Raw genomic sequence first — 16,248 nt, forward strand, 5'->3', positions numbered from 1 at the left:
CAGGGTTTTTTTTTGCTTTCTGCCTGAGGCTAACCTGTCACCATAATCCTTCTATATTTGTCTCCTGTGTAGCTGATATGTTATACTTTGGATAGGGGTATTTTCTCAATGTAAACTGTATTTGCTCTAAGTGTGTGGTTTGTCATTTGGTCTTTGCACAATGTCATTCATAAAGTAGACTTAAAAAAATTGTGCTGAAGTCCTTTCTTTCATCAGTCATCCCTTTGAAATTTAAAGTCTCACCAGTCCGAGGATATTGAGATGCCCTCCTCTGATATCTCCTAGGACTTCTTTGTTTTGCATTTAGATCATGAGTTTCTTTAAAGTTTGTGATTTTTGACTCCAGGTTTTTTTGGCATATAAATGTCAAGTTATGCCAATATTACTCTTGGAAAAGACTAGTAGCCCTACTCTTTTCATTATGTAGGTCACTTCTGGAGCTCTTTTTTGTTTTGTTTCATTTGCTTTGGCCAATAATAAGCTGGTTCGGACTACAGAACTTCATAGTAAATTTCACAGTTGATTGGTGCCTTTTCTTTCCTTTTACCATTATTTTGGCTGCTCTGAGCCTTTGCCTCTCCAAATAAACATTAGATTCATGTCTTAGAATTTTAATTGATTTGGCATTGAATGTATGGAACAAGATGAGAAGAACTGAAATCTTGATAATATTAAATATTTCTATCCACAGACATGAAGTATGTCTAATTATTTAGTTCTTGTTTAATTTATCTCATCAGTGTTATAGCTTTAATGTGCAGATATTTTTATACATCCCTTGTTTATTATTTAAGCAGTTAATTTTTGGAGGTATTTAATAAATGTTTGTATCCTTTTAATTTCAAATTCTTCCTGTTCATTCCTGTATATAAGATAATAATCATTTTATATATAAACATTGTGGTCTATAACTAGATTATAGTTTCTTATTAGTTCCAGGTGAATTTTCTTCCTTTTTCATATTTTTCTATATAGATAAACATGTCATCTGTGAGAAAAGACAGTCTTATTTCTTCTTAATCACTATACTTTGTTTCTTTTTCTTGTCTACTGCATTTGCTTTCCCAAGGCTTAAAATGATCAGATGCTGTTGATTTAATATGGATTCATAGCTATAGAATACAAAATACATTTTGGTTCTCCTAATGGCAGTTAGATGTGGCCAAACACATTTGTTCTGAAAGCAAATTGGCTTTGTGTTTATTGTGTATGTATGTATTGTATGTGTGTGCCTGTGAGTGTTTAAAAACAGACTGATCTATATATCTTGTAAAAGTACTATAACCTCTACCAAGATTGTTTGATGTGTCAACAGTGACAGCACCCAGGACAATAATTGCCATACTCATCATGTATTCCAAGCTTAATGATTTTAAAGTCACCTGTTCCTTTAATCATGATGAGAGCACACCAGCCATCAGAAGTGATCAGCATTGCATTCTAGATGCTCATCCCTCTTGGCTTCTGTAGGCCTTGGGTTCTTTAAGCTTAGGTCCTTAGTCTGTGGCTATCTTTGTCTTTCTTCACACCCTTTCCTTATTCTTCTTCTATAAAACATGCCCATGTGCTGGGCACTGAAGGCTTATGCCTGTAATCCTATCCATTCAAGAGGCTGAGATCTGAGGATGACAGTTCAAAGCCAGCATGGGCAGGAAGTCCGTGGGACTCCTATCTTCAATAAGCTATTCAAAAAAGCTGGAAGTGGTGCTGTGGCTCAAGTGGTAGAGCACTAGCCTTGAGCAAAAAGAAGCTCAGGGACAGTGCCCAGGTCCAGAGTCAGTTCAAGCCTTAGAACAAAAAAAAAGTCCCAATAAGACTCTTATCTCCAATTAACCACTCAAAAACGGAAGTGGAGCTGTGGCTCAAGGGGGTAGAACGCCAGCCCTGAGCATAAGAGCTCACACACACCTCCCAGTCTCTGAGTTCAAGCCCCACAACCAGAAGAAAAAAGTACCTATGTGTTGAATGTATAAATATTTAAGTGCAAAGATAGAAAAAAAATCAAACAAATAAATAAATCTTCTCTTCAACCTAAAGAACACTGATAGTTTAAGTTTCAGGAAATGGAAGATCAATGAGCAGAAACACCTGTAGAAACTTCCGCTTTTGAAGTTTATAGAATTAGCTTAAGTACACAACTATAAATAGGCTTCAAAAATGGGTCTCTGTAATTCTTTAGTAGAAACCACATTTCGGAATTACATTTATAAACTTCACGCTTGATTTTCCTCCTAGCGTCCAAGGAGCTTGCATCACTGAATCATTCTTGAAGTTCTTTTGTTGTCTTAACACATTGAATTAGCTCATTACAGCTGAATATATAGTGGAAAATAGCATCTGCTTTCACTATAATAATATAAAAATTACTTACCAGTAACAGAATAAAGAGCAATTTGCAAAAGCTAATCATATTTGTGCACTTGTCTACAAAAAATAAATTGTTAATATATGCCCAATGGGGAAAATCACTTGCTGGCTTAAACAGTAGAAGCTGAGATTTCAACAAGCATCACTTAGAAAACTGCTGTAGTTAAGATTGGAAGGCACTAACTTGCCACGAAGATACAAACTTTTATTAATGCTGTAAAGATAGTTTGATCCTGGTATATTCAAAGAACATAGGGATTAAGATAGTATCAAAAAATTAGAAAAGCACATGTTCCATATTTTTTTATTTTATGAAACAAAAATATTTTATGAATTCTTAACTTTTACTTTTCAGCACTAATCACAAACACTCTTGGGAAAACATGCCCCCCCTCAAAAAATTGAATCTGCCTTTAATAAAATAGTTTAGAAATTTGAAATTCAGATTTTGAAATTATTGAGTATAAAACGTGTCAAAACCTTAGTTGAAATATTCTCACTAAATTAAAACTTTTAGTTTGTTTCTCCACATTAAAAAGCTTAAGAGATCTTGAAGTTGAGAAATTATTCAGGCTGGTGGAGACCAGAAGATGGTACTTCAACTATGGTCCCTTAGATGCTAAATGCTGTTGTCTGAAGGAAACAACCTCAGCAAGAAGCAAAAGCTTTCTGAGCTTTCCAACTTTTCCTGTTTCATATTAAGAAAAGGCATATGCTCTACAATTCCTCTTCTTCAAAAAAGATCAGTGGAAAAAAGGTTATAGAAACTAGAACCCTTCTCTTCTAGAAGTAGCAATGAATCCTCAAAATATCCCTCTGATGATTCCTCTGCCTTATTGTGTAAGAGCTGGTCAGAAAGCAATTCCCTGACCTCCCTTGCCTGATAGTAGATTATAAGAAGAATCCTGTCCTATCAATGGAAGGAAGAAATCCTACATAGGAAGCCCTTGCTGAATCGTTCACTTACCCTACTACCTTTAGAGCATGTGGTTTTATTCAATCATTTTCTGCATTAATATCCAGTCTCCATCAAGATAAGAATGAAGTTTTCCTTGGACCTTTGAATATCTGTTTGGAAGACTCCCATCGATATTAATCATTGAGTAAATAATCTGGTTTATCTGTCTTTTTATAAGAGTACCAACAATGGCCCTGATGAAGAGTGAGAAAAGATATCACATTTTATCCCTTAAAGGTTTTAACTGCTATATTTATAGAATCTAAAAATAAGATTTACCTGCCCTTCTTCTCTGGTAGTAAGAAGACAGATGGCATACTCAAACATCAGGTCAAATAGTGGTACATATTTTTGTTCCTATATTTATCAAGGAAAGAGAAAGATCTTTATATGTAGTTCATCTTTAACTTTCCTTTTTCTAGAAGCCAGGATGAAATCTATTCAACCAGCAGTCTTAGTTCGACATGGTAATAATATTCATTAAGACATGGCTCCTTTTTACGTTCAGTCAGCCTCTGATTAGTACTCACTTCCTGCTTTTCTGCTTTTGACCTGCCCTTTAATAAGGTTCTTATAAAAGGCTAATTTCATCCACTGCAATTTTAACTCAGAGAGAATAACCTCACTGCCAGGTTTTGAGAACACCTCACTTTACTTTCCTGTAGAACATTCTGCTGTGGTAGTGATAGACCTTAAATCATTATGAACTTAGCCTCCAGAGACCAACTGATGAGACATAATATCATATATAGTAGGGGGAAATTGTTCTTTCTTTCTAATTACTTAATTTTAATGTGAAGATGGAAACTGGACTTATGTAGTTGAAAAGTAAAAACCTAAGCACTATACAAAAATATTTTTTTCAAAGCTGAAGGACACAGTCTGCTCCATCTCAATAAGAAATCTGTAAATACATTATCCCCATACATTGTTAGCTGGACTCATAGTTCATTCATTCAAATGCTGCAGCTGCCTAAGGATTGTGTTTCAATGTTTAAACAGGAAACAGAATCTTAAATTTGTCTTACAAATGACATTTTTCAGTGACTTCACTTACCATTTGTTGCTGATTAACTCCCCAACATAACTGTAGCTTAGACTTCATCTGTAATCTCCAGACCACATACTCCAATTACGTTTGGTCCGCAGTTGCTATTCATTGACTCCTTTGTGTATAAATGAACAGCTGGAAAGACTGAGTACTGTTGGACACTACTGGATCAAGGTCCTTGAGGTTATTTATCATTTTATTCCTCACCTTTCTCCAGTCAAAGTACTTAAGAAAACCATTATGGTATCTAACACTGACAAAACACCTAGCTTCAGTAAAATCTTTGTTTTGTGAAGCCACTTTTGGATCTCATATTTGGGAGAAGACCATTGAAGAGGCAATAAAAAGGCAGATTTATTCATTACAGATTATGAGTCCTACACGGCTCAGAAAGGAAGACCACTCTTGATTTGTGTAGAGGTGGAACATTTAATCATTTGCCAACTGCTTTTCTTTCGCAAATTCAGGGTGCATATTTCCATGTTGGTAAGATTGACAATAGGTTATTGATGTTATATTTTCTTTGTATTTCTTAAAACACTCCATTTTCAAAGTTTGCAAATGGCATTAACAGTATAGTAGCATTTCTCAAGTACTGAAATTCATATATGCATTAAAAAATGGTCTTTCAGATAACCCTTCAAATGCAGAGTCATCACTGGAATTAATAATTGAATTCCCTGGATTAAAAACACCCAGATAGTTATTCACTAAATGTTTTAAGCACTCTCCATTTTATTCCTTTGCTATATTGCATGCAAAGAGAGCTCCCATAAATAGCACAATTTGTGGTTGATGATAAGCTTCTTCCCAGAGGAAAAAAAAATAATAGTTTGTGTTTGTGCCAGATGCTTTTCTCGCATTAAGTGCCATAAAAAAATCCCCTGAAGTGTGTTCAACAGATAGGGCAAAGTGCCAAAGAATGGCAGAGAATGAAGTTGAACTCTGCTCACATATAAAATCCATTGAGACACCATATGCATATTTCCATTTAAAAATCAGAATGTGAAATTAATTCAGAATGCACTTAATAGGCAACTATTTAGAAATGTGTAGTAGATCCAGAGACAGAATAATGAACAGTATCAACTCTTCTCTCTGTGGTGGGAATTGTATTCTATCAGAAGAAACAGATATTTGAGGACAATCCCATGACCAGAGGAGGTGACCTATTGTTACCAGACAAAAGAAAGGTGCTCAAATATAATTTCTTTTTGAGGCACTTTCCTTAAGATCATTCAAGGTAGGCTGTTGCTCATGTATCTTCACTGCAAGTAGTTCATTCTAGAAAGCAGACAGAGATGTAGACGTGGCTAAAAGACAAAGATGAGGTTAGTTAAAGGCAGCACACTTATCCATCCAGGCTGTAAAAGTTTCTCTCTGCTACGGATACCAACACCTATCACAACTTGACCTTGGGACATAATTAGCTTCAACATTTCTAACTCATGCTACACTTTAACAAACAGTATGTGACAGTCACAAGTGTGAAGCATGGATTATGAAGGGATTTTGTGCCCTGGTTGAGTAGTTAAGGCAGATGGATTTCTCCAGTTTTTCTCTCTTCTGTACAAATTGGAAAGTTTTGCAGTTATCAAATTAGAACTCAGTTAGAAGTAGTTCACCAGAATCTGTTTCTTTTGGCTGCATTTAACTCCGTGTGCCAGCATCCAAAGCCCACCATTGTCCTAGTTACTACCTAGTAAGAGCTCTACATTTTCATAGTAGTTCCACATAAACAAACACAATGGTTACTTCCATAAAAACGGCAGGTAGGAACTCTCAAGTTAGCTTTTCTCACGCAAGCTAGCCCTCTCTACTCTCTGATTCATATTCAATACTTGAAAACATTAAATACTTAATGTTTAGCAATGGCAAAGTGTGTGGATGAGTTGAGAAGCTTTGAAAAGATAAGTGAGCCTATCTAGACTATTTTTCCCAATTATATAATTGCTCAGTGACAAAGTATTTCTCTGCTCATAAAGGTAAGAGCTCTGCAATGTAGCTTAGAAAAAGAAACATGCCTCTCTTCCTTCTCTTCATGCTTAGAGATTTTTTTTCCCCTCCTTGATTAGTGGTTGTATATGAAAATTTCTCTACTCTTGTGCTTTTATCTTTTTTTTTCTTTTCTTTGCCTATGGCTTTGGCTGTTCTTTTCTGTACTGAACATCATAAAAAATGCAAATACATTTAAAGAAAATCACGTCAATCACTTGAGCTCACAAAGAATGTTCTTAATTGAGTTGGGTTTTTCACTTGGGACACAAGGAAGTAGATTTTCATTTTATTGTTAATGTGGACTGCTATTTACAATTGAAATTGTAAGATCACAAGATACAAGAAACTATTAAAATTTTCAATATCTATATCTTGCCTTTTTCCCTGTTGCATAAGACAATTTCTTTCTTTGGGTAAGAAAAATCTAGAGCAAGGTCTTTAAATTTCTTCTTCCAATTTTTAGTAAAAATGAAAGAGCAGAAAAAGCAGACTCTTGGCCTATCAGAGCTGTTTGCCTGTTGTCCCATGGTTTCCAAAGAAGAGCCAAATAGATAAAGAAAGAGCCTTAAAAGGAAATGAGTCTGTTGAAAATAAAACAGTGGATTAGCTGGTGGTGAAGCTGGAGCAGGGGGACATTTCAAAAGACCTGGCCTCAAAAAAAGTAATAATAGAAACAAAGGTAAATGGTTCTTTGATATATTGACATTTTAGGGTTTAATTTTTATAATGATGTTGATCATTGCAATGGGAACAATGATGATTGTAGAGCTCAGGGTTCTTGGCATCCCTACAAATGAGAATGTAGCAGAATACTCAGCACAGAGGCAAAAAAAACAGTGTAACAATAATTACTTTGCATAGGAAAGGTAAATTCAGGAAAGAGACTACTGTAAGGACTTGGAGATCACTTAGATGTGCACTTAGAATTGCAAGGAGGTTTCCAGGGTTACTTTGTGGTTTTTCAGGTCAGATCACTGGGATAGAAGTTCCCCAATTACATATATATTTGAAATTTCAGTAGTTGACTCTTAGTATTCTTAAGGAAAGAAACTATAAGTACTTTTTCTTGGATAATACATATTGCACACATTTAGGTGTATTAAGGTTTAATCATTAAGTGATTACGCATTACTCTTAAAAACCTGAGCTTGTAGGTGGTGGAAAAAGGGAGTTTCTTTCTACTCTTTGAATGTTTGATAACTTACATCTATGAAATAAATTTACAGTGGTCAGACTAATAGGAATAAACAGATGTATAAATTCATTTTATATACCTATATGCCTCCACACAAAATATAAGATGAGAGGAAGGGCTCAATTGTTGACATTTAAATGGTTTCTAAGTCACAGAAGTGAATGGGGAGTTTGAGTTTCTGAGATAATAGGTTATAGTTATAATGGGTTATAGAAATGGATTTTAGGAGTAGTCTATAGGTATAATGGGTTATAGAAATGGATTTTAGGAGTAGTCTATAGGAGGACACAGAAAAAGGATGCAGGTATAACAAAGACTATTACTTTTTATATGAAATTTGTCAGTTGCAGGAGAATAGGTGCTAGGCTTCCCCGAAACTCTGAGTGAGGAGGGCATCACTATTAGAACTATAGTAAGAGTTAATCTTCTGAGGCTGGTGGGGTTCCAAGAAAGGGTTCAGTTGGTGACATTCACATCCCATTGTAGGAATATGTCTTTTCTGAGACAAGGAAATTCAAAACAATCTCTTCTGTGTTTTGGGAGGAAAGAAAGTACAAGAATAAGAGTACAGGTAAAGGTCAAAGAGATGTTGGTGTATGAGACTGCTTTAAGTTAAAACACTCAGCATAGCCAAAACATCATACTTTAGGTTATTGTTTCCTAATTCCTAACAAATACATAAGGCATGACTCTTTGGGAAGGAAATTACTAGTTCTGAAAGTTTAATGTGTTTCAAAATCACCCAAGGGCTTAGAAAACACCCATTTCTGAGTCCTGTCCCCATTTGGTCTGATTAATAAAATCTGGACTGGACACAGAGAATTTGCTTTTTTTTTTTTTTTTTTTTGCCGGTTGTGGGGCTTGAACTCTGGGCCTGGGCGCTGTCCCTCAGCTCTTCAGCTCAAGGCTAATGCCTTAGCACTTGAGCCACAGCGCCACTTCCAGCCTTTTTCTGCTTATGTGGTGCTGAGGAATCGAACCCAGGGCCTCATGCATGCAGGGCAAGCGCTCTACCACTGAGCCACCTTCCCAGCCCGAGAATTTGCACTTTTATCACTCTTCCAATCCAATGGTAAGAAACTAAAACTATGGTATTGGGACCATAGTTTGTATGTGGGTGTTAAGTGGTACTGAATTCCATCCATATAATAATAGTACTTTTATTTTTTTTATTTACTTTCATTTTAAGTTAATATGCAGTGGTGTGATAGTGTCTCATGCTTATAATTATAGCTACTTAAGTGGCTGATGTCTGAGGATCAAGGTTTAAAGCCAGCCAAGGCAGAAAAGTTCGTGAGATTCTTCATTTAAGTTAACCAGAAAAAAGCCGTAAGTGGAGCTGTGGCTCAAGTGGTAGAGCAATGGCCCTAAGTTGGGGGTTGGGAGGATCTCAGGGACCAAGTATAGTTTCTGGCCCTGAGTTCAAGCCCCAAGACCAGCACAAAAAATTAATATGGAATGAAAATGATATGTATTCTTTGAAATCACCTGGGTCCATGAAAATTAACTGATAATGGTAAGTATACATTCTTTCCAATGAATTTCCTTATTTTGCAAAGCATATTTAGTCGGATTTTGTAAAAGAGATTTAAAATAAAGGAATGTAGGCTTTCGGCGTTAATGACACAAAATGATACTCTAATATTAGATTTCCAATGAATATTAGTAATTTGCAAAGGTGCTTCACATGCTTCGCGCTTGCGCATGCTCCCCCACCCCCCCAAGTCAGTCATGGCACTTGAAATCAGGGCCTGGGCTCTGTCTCTGAGCTTTTTTGCTCAAGGCTAGCACTCTACCACTTTGAGCCACAGTGCCACTTCTGGTCTTCTGGTGACTAATTAGAGATTAGAGTCTCATAGACTTTCCTGCTCTGGCTGGCTTCAAACCGTGATCCTCAGATCTCAGCCTCCTGAATAGCTAGGATTACAGATGTAAGCCACTGGCACCTGGGTAAAGGTCTTTTTACTTAGAGGAGTCAAGTAAATGTGTGGGTATATTAAAATGACAGAACCTCTCTTTCAAATGGTAGCCACTTAATAATTAATTTAATCTATTTTGGAGCATAGGAATCTTTAAACTAAAAGCTGTCCTGAAACATGGAAGATGACACGTGAAGATTGTCTTGCTGGCTACTGATGACTAGCAGTAATGATGTGCAAAATGGCATCAGCCATTCTGCAGGAATGTGCTGGTCTAACTGCAGCGTCGGTCCTTACCTCTGGGATGACACTAGTCAGATATTGCCATGTCATGAGCTAGTTCAGGATTACCAGAGTGACTTTTATTATGAGCCATCCTCACGTTCCTCTTACAATATCAAAGTTAGTTGCTGAAGCCCAGGTCTTACTCCCTCTCTTACTTCTCTGTGTACTATGGATTCCATTCCGATATAAGCATACATAATTGTGATACGCAGTCTAATATCAGCATGTAGGTAGGGTTTTGTGACCTTGAAATGAATCCTGTTAAAAAATAAATGACCATTTGCTTGTATCTTGATGGCTCCCAAGTTTCTGGGTAGGCACTCACTCAGACTGACTAATCTGATATTGGAAAGAACCTGAGAGGAAGCATGCTATGTATGCCTGCACCTCTCAGCACAATGGAGAGGCCAAGGAACCCCAAAGTGCCGCATTTGCCATCTGCTGCTTTTTAAAAAGTCTCTCAGCAGGCTTTCCACTTAGGCTTTAGCTTTATCTACAGTCACAGAAAGATTAGCTGTGACTGAATAATCTCTCCAATCCAGTCAAGTGGCCTAAAGATAAGGAGAGCTAGCTGGGTTTTCTTGCCTTCCACACCCCTTTATATAACACATCTGGAGCAAGGTGTTTTTATGAGTTAGGGTGCCTATCTACATAGATTGGATACATTTATATGGGGACAACCCAAATATGGTCCAAATTCTAAGACCATTACTTTAAGTCAGTGTTGCAGAAAACTTTAAAATACATGGAAATTCCATGGGTGTACAGACATGAGGTTGCAATTTCACATGCTTACTGTCACTCGAAATGCATGCTTCCTCCACAGTCACCATCAAAACAGTCTCCTGGGTTGCCAGCATCCCATTATAATCCATTTCCTGAAAGTGTATTCAGAGTACCTTGGACCTGCTGATCATAACTGATACTTTGCCCAACTCTTGAGAGCTGATGATGTCTGACAGTTATCAAAGTGCTTTGAGACTCTCATTTAATGAACAAGTGAATTTGAGTGTGTATTTTGTCCATTTTAGGATATCTGGTGTCTCAACAAGGAGCCTAACTAACTCTTAGTCCTTCTGTCCTTCCCTACTCCTCATGATTTCTGAACCATTTCTATCACTAGAGAAGGTTGATCTAGCCAGACTTGTGCAGGGAAGGGTTTTCTTTGTTCCTTTTCCTGTTTTACTGTTATGGGAGTTCCTGTGGAATACTTTTTTCATATCAAAAATATTGACATTAGAGATAGGACTGGTGGGTCATGCCTGTAATCCAAGCACTCCGACGATATGACAGAGTCAGCAGCATCATGGGTTCTAGGACACCCTGGGCTACAAAACAAGGCTCTATCTCAAAAAATATTTCTCTACTTTCTGTGAAAGGATATCGATCTTCTTCTAACTTATGGCAAAATAAAGTGTGTTGTTTTATTTGAAATGCAACTGAAAATGTAGCTGTGCTAGGAACCTTTAAAAGGTGGTATAAGAAGTAAGTGGGGGCTGGAAAGGGGCTCAGTGGTAGAGCGCTTGCCTTGCATGCTCAAGGCCCTGGGTTTGATTCCTCAGCACCACATAAGCAAAAAAAAGGAAAAAAAAAGCCAGAAGTGGCGCTGTGGCTCAAGTGGTAGAGTGCTAGCCTTGAGCTGAAGAGCTGAGGGGCAGTGCCCAGGCCCAGAGTTCAAGCCCCACGACCAACCAAACAAGCAAAAAAAAAAAAAAAAAGTGGGAATGACACTGTTAAAAGAAACTCAGCCTATTTAACATACAGTAAAAACTTTCACTTTTATCACCAGGGGAAATGGCACTGGCAGGGAAAAGAAGAACTTTGTTGTAAAGGAAACTAGCTTTCCCTAGAGAAGATAACCAACTAGCCTGTGGATTTCATTAAATAGAGCCCATAGCTCTCAAAAGATTTATAGCCAAAGGACTTGATGTATTAAAAGAGAACTAATCAGGAAAAAAAAATAGACATGCAATTCTGTCCATTAAAGTAGCTTTCCCCACAGAATTAAGTTAATCTAATTTGACTCTAGTTTCTCAATGAACTACGCCATGACTGAACTTTCTATTTGGACTCACACTATGTCTTTGGTGTTATGTGTTGTTGGAAAGATGTGTAACTGATGCATGAGTGCTCTCTGTTCAAACTGTTTCTAATATATAATTTCCTTGTCCAGTGTTCTTTCAATAAGGTACCTAGTCTTATAAGAATGTCAGAATGATGCAAATTAAAGTGTGGACCACATGGTTATTTATTAAGAATACAGCATAATGTAACACCCTATTATACTGCAGTCCTTGTGACTCAGAAGAAAAAGCGATTTTTCCCCCCAATTGGAACATTTAGTTTAAATAAGCAATGGGCAGTAATGCGTAATCTAACAAAAATACTTCCCTATAATTATTCTTTTTTTTTTGGTGAGATTATCTTATTCAAAATTTTGATGGGAAAAACCTTCCAATCTAAGAAATCTTTCATCAGACTATCATCCCCATTCACAAAGGCTTTTTTTCTGGATAAACATTCATAAATGTGTATTTATTTAAACATAGTTTTCTCTTCCAATGTGTCTATGTAATATGACCCTAAATCATAGTGTTAGTAAAATAAAAACTTTGGAAATTTTTGGGGAGGGGGAGAAGACATATCCATTCAAAAACAATATCCGACAATACAGAGCAGGGAATTACACTGGACCCATTTGGTGGTCAAAACACATTGGAGTCTGCAGTCAGCAAGCTCTGGCTGGAAAGATCCACATGTTGACAGTGTGATGCTCCATCGAACCACTTCTAGGGAAACAGGAAACAAAGAGAAAGAAACAGGAAATTGCCCAGTCCTCTGCATGGCTCCATTTGGATTCTGACATTGAGACTGTGTTTGAACTCTCAGTCTTCAATAGCAGTCTCCAGGATGCCCACTTCCCTTGTTCCCACGCAGCTTTTCTTATAGATTACTTATGAGGGACTGTATTAATAGGACACATTACAGAAAGCCAAAACACATTTTCTGAACCAACATGGTGAGGGCTACTCACTTCTAGGGCCCAGGTTAGTCTCTGGGAGCCCACCATCTTTGATGGCAAAACCAAGGCAATCCAGGTGTAAGTTCTAAATTTTTTTTTCTTTCTCAGTTTTGCAAACAGATGCTGTTGATGTGCTAAGGTTCAGCTACATTACCCCTTAAGAGAAGCCACCGAATATTGCTTCTTTTTTTCTAAGGTCTCAGAAGTTGATTCCCATTGCTTTCCAGCATCATTCTAACCAGAACCTCACATTTAGCCATGGCAATATTTAGCTTGAACGGTACCTGTTATTGAAAGGGAGTCTGTATTTGCATTAATACAGAGAATGCTAGTTTAGAAATGAGCCTGATTGCACGGTTCATTTTGTTCTCCTTTGTAGAGCCAGGCTGCGGCCCACTACAAAGGCACGAAACATGCCAAGAAGGTCAAAGCACTGGAAGCCATGAAAAGTAAGCAGAAATCTGTAACTGCCAAGGACAGCGCAAAGACTACCTTCACCTCCATCACTACCAATACCATCACTACCAGCTCTGACAAAACAGGTTAAGCAACAATCTTTGTTATTGTCGTTGTTGTGGTTGTTGTTTTGGGGGGTTCTCCCCTTTTGTCTAATCCCATGTCTGTGGAATTATGTGCCTGCTGCATCGATTCACACTTGAAACCATCTTTCTGTGTAATAATTGCTCCTTTGCATTTTTCCAGTGTCCTTATGACAATCCCTGATTATCTTCCAGATTTTGCATTTTCAGGCAGTCCTGCAGCTGTTCAGAGGGACAGAATAATCATAAGTTCCCTGAAAGCTATCCCTCCCCTAACCTTTTATTTTCTAAGTAGACCTTTTCAGTGTGTATGCTTAGCATTTTGTACACAGTATCTTAGCTTATAACTTCACAGCAGATTTGATTTAACTGTGAGTCCCCAGCAAAGTAAGCCAAATGACTCGAGAAAGAACATTACTACTGACAGGCCTTATTCTCATAAATTCCAAGCGTTGCATTGTTTTAAGTAGTGGCTGTGTAATTCTGGGCTCCTTATGGCTGAGTAACCTTCCCTCTACATAAACAGGTAAGTGTTATTGATATCAATTGTTCTTTTTAAGAGTCTTCACACTGAAATAATGGTCTCTGAATGGCCCCTTGGGATAGCTCCTGCAAGCAACCAGCTTATTCACAGCATGGGAAATGAGTGGAGTTCACCTAACCTGGCATCTTAAAATATAAGACCATCAGTCCTCAGATTTTATATAAAAGGCAGATCTGTATGATTCGTGAATGTTACTATAACAAGTCACTTCCAAGAATACGGGGGTAATGGTGGCTATTTTCCAGTCTACAAATGGATCTTTGAGGAGAAGGAAGTGTTTATAATCTAGGGGTCCATGGATGGTAATGCCTTAATTAGAAGAGTATCTTCTTGCCATGACTTATGAAAATGTAAGTTGCTACCAGTGAGCATATAGAGCAGATAACAACAACTTTGTTACAGATGGTAGCATCCACTAGACCATACATAAGCTCTTCTAAAGATCCGGAGGAATCAAAAAGGATCAGTGTAAATCTAAAGGGATGATGGATTGCAGGGACACATGGCATGTCTTTCAACCAAGATGTCTACTCTCTCCACTCCTCTTTAATGTATTATTGGAATCCCAGAGCAGTAAGGCAAGAGACAAACATAAAAGGGATCCAAATAGGGAAAGAAGTAAAACTCTCCCTCTTTGCAGATGACATGATCCTGTATTTAAAGAACTCCATGGACTTCTCCCCCAAGTTACTTGAGCTGATTTAAACCTGTGGCAGAGTAGCAGGGTATAAAATTAACACACAAAAATCAATAGCTTTTCTCTATGACAACCATAAGAAGAGTGAGGCAGTGAAATGAGAAAAACAGCTCCATTTGTAATGGTATTAAAAAATAAAGTTAGCAACTGACTTACCCAAAGAGGTCAAGGACATCTATGATGAAAACTCTAAAAACCTGAAAAATGACATTAAAGCAGATTTACGGAAGTGGAAAAGCCTCCCATATTTCTGGATTGGGAGGATTAACATTGTGAAAATAGCAATACTGCCAAAAACTATCTACAAATCCCAAGCAATATCTATCAATATCCCAACAACATTCCTTAATGAAATAGAAGATTCAATCCAAAAATTTCTATGGGATAATAGAATATTCTGAATAGCAAAAACAGTCCTTAGCAGGAAGAACAGTGCTGGAGGAATATCAATACCATATAAAGCCATATATATATATATATATATATATATACACACACACACACACACACATATAAATATATAAAGCTTGGTGCTGGCCTGAGGACCAAAGGGATAAAATTGAAGATCCAAAAATGATCCCACAGCTCTGTGGCCACCTAATCTTAGATAAAGGAGACAAAATTATCAGATGGAGGAAAGACAGCCTCTTTAACAAATAGTGCTGGCAGAACTGTCTATACACATGTAGAAAACTGAAGTTAGATCTTTATATATCACCCTGCAACAGCTTCAACTCTAAAGGATCAAAGAGCTCTAGTCAAGAGCAGATACCCTGAAAATACAAGAAGAGATAGGGGATACACCACTCAAAACTTCCTAAATAAAGGTCCAGAAACACAACAAATCAAAGAAAGGCTGGATAGTTGGGATCACATTAAACTGACGAGCTCTGCATGGCAAAGGACATAGCTGGTAAGATCAATAGAAAGCCCACAGATTGAGAGAAGATCTTCACTAGCCATATAAGAGACAAGGGCCTCATATCAAATATATACCTAGAACGCATCTTGAATAATGTTACTGCTACCATCATTGCGCATCGTCCATCTTTGCCAACCCTTCCCATCCTCTCAAATAACCTACTTCTCTTTTCATATATGTACATTGAGTGTTACGATACAAACCTGCTCCCCTGTTCTGATAGGAAACACAGCTCTGAAACCACTCTGGGCTAGTTTTCTACAATACTTAAATCCTTGGCAGAAGGAGAAGGAGATAAGTCTCCAGGATCAAAGATCATTTTTTTTTTTTAGCAAAAAGATTATAACTCTTCTGCTTAATGCACAAGGGTGTTCTGGGATTTACAAACTTATCCATTTATATAAATGTGAGAGACACATTAAATCACATTTTACTGGTTTCGCCAAACCATCTCAATAAAAAAATCAAATTATTTAGAAAAACCAATTCCAATTATATGTAAAAAAAAACAATGAGTGCTTTTGGAAAATGCAAAGCACGCAGCTCTTTGGTAGATGAGAGACGCTGAGGGAGCTGTTGTCAGTGGAAGAGGGACATCCGTAGAAAGGGAGCTGAGTTAGAAAGTTGCAGGTGTACTTGATGAGAAGAGAATTTGAACAAATATGTCCTCTTACTATTCTCAATCATGTATGTTTATGAATATAAATTATAGTTTACGCAATGCTCTAGGATAATTTCTACATCTAAATGA

The 16,248-nt window shown here is 37.3% G+C and overlaps 1 protein-coding gene across 1 annotated transcript in view; it reads left to right on the plus strand.

Annotated features, from left to right (window-relative positions):
* The window catches only part of Znf385d (zinc finger protein 385D), a 680,575-nt gene that overhangs the window by 548,957 nt on the left and 115,370 nt on the right, over positions 1–16,248 (plus strand). The window contains 1 exon segment of the mRNA XM_013010375.1: positions 13,175–13,337. Coding sequence (XP_012865829.1) covers positions 13,175–13,337 — 163 coding nt within the window.

Source organism: Dipodomys ordii, unplaced genomic scaffold (assembly GCF_000151885.1).
Source record: "Dipodomys ordii isolate 6190 unplaced genomic scaffold, Dord_2.0 Scaffold12, whole genome shotgun sequence".
Classification (NCBI taxonomy): domain Eukaryota; kingdom Metazoa; phylum Chordata; class Mammalia; order Rodentia; family Heteromyidae; genus Dipodomys; species Dipodomys ordii.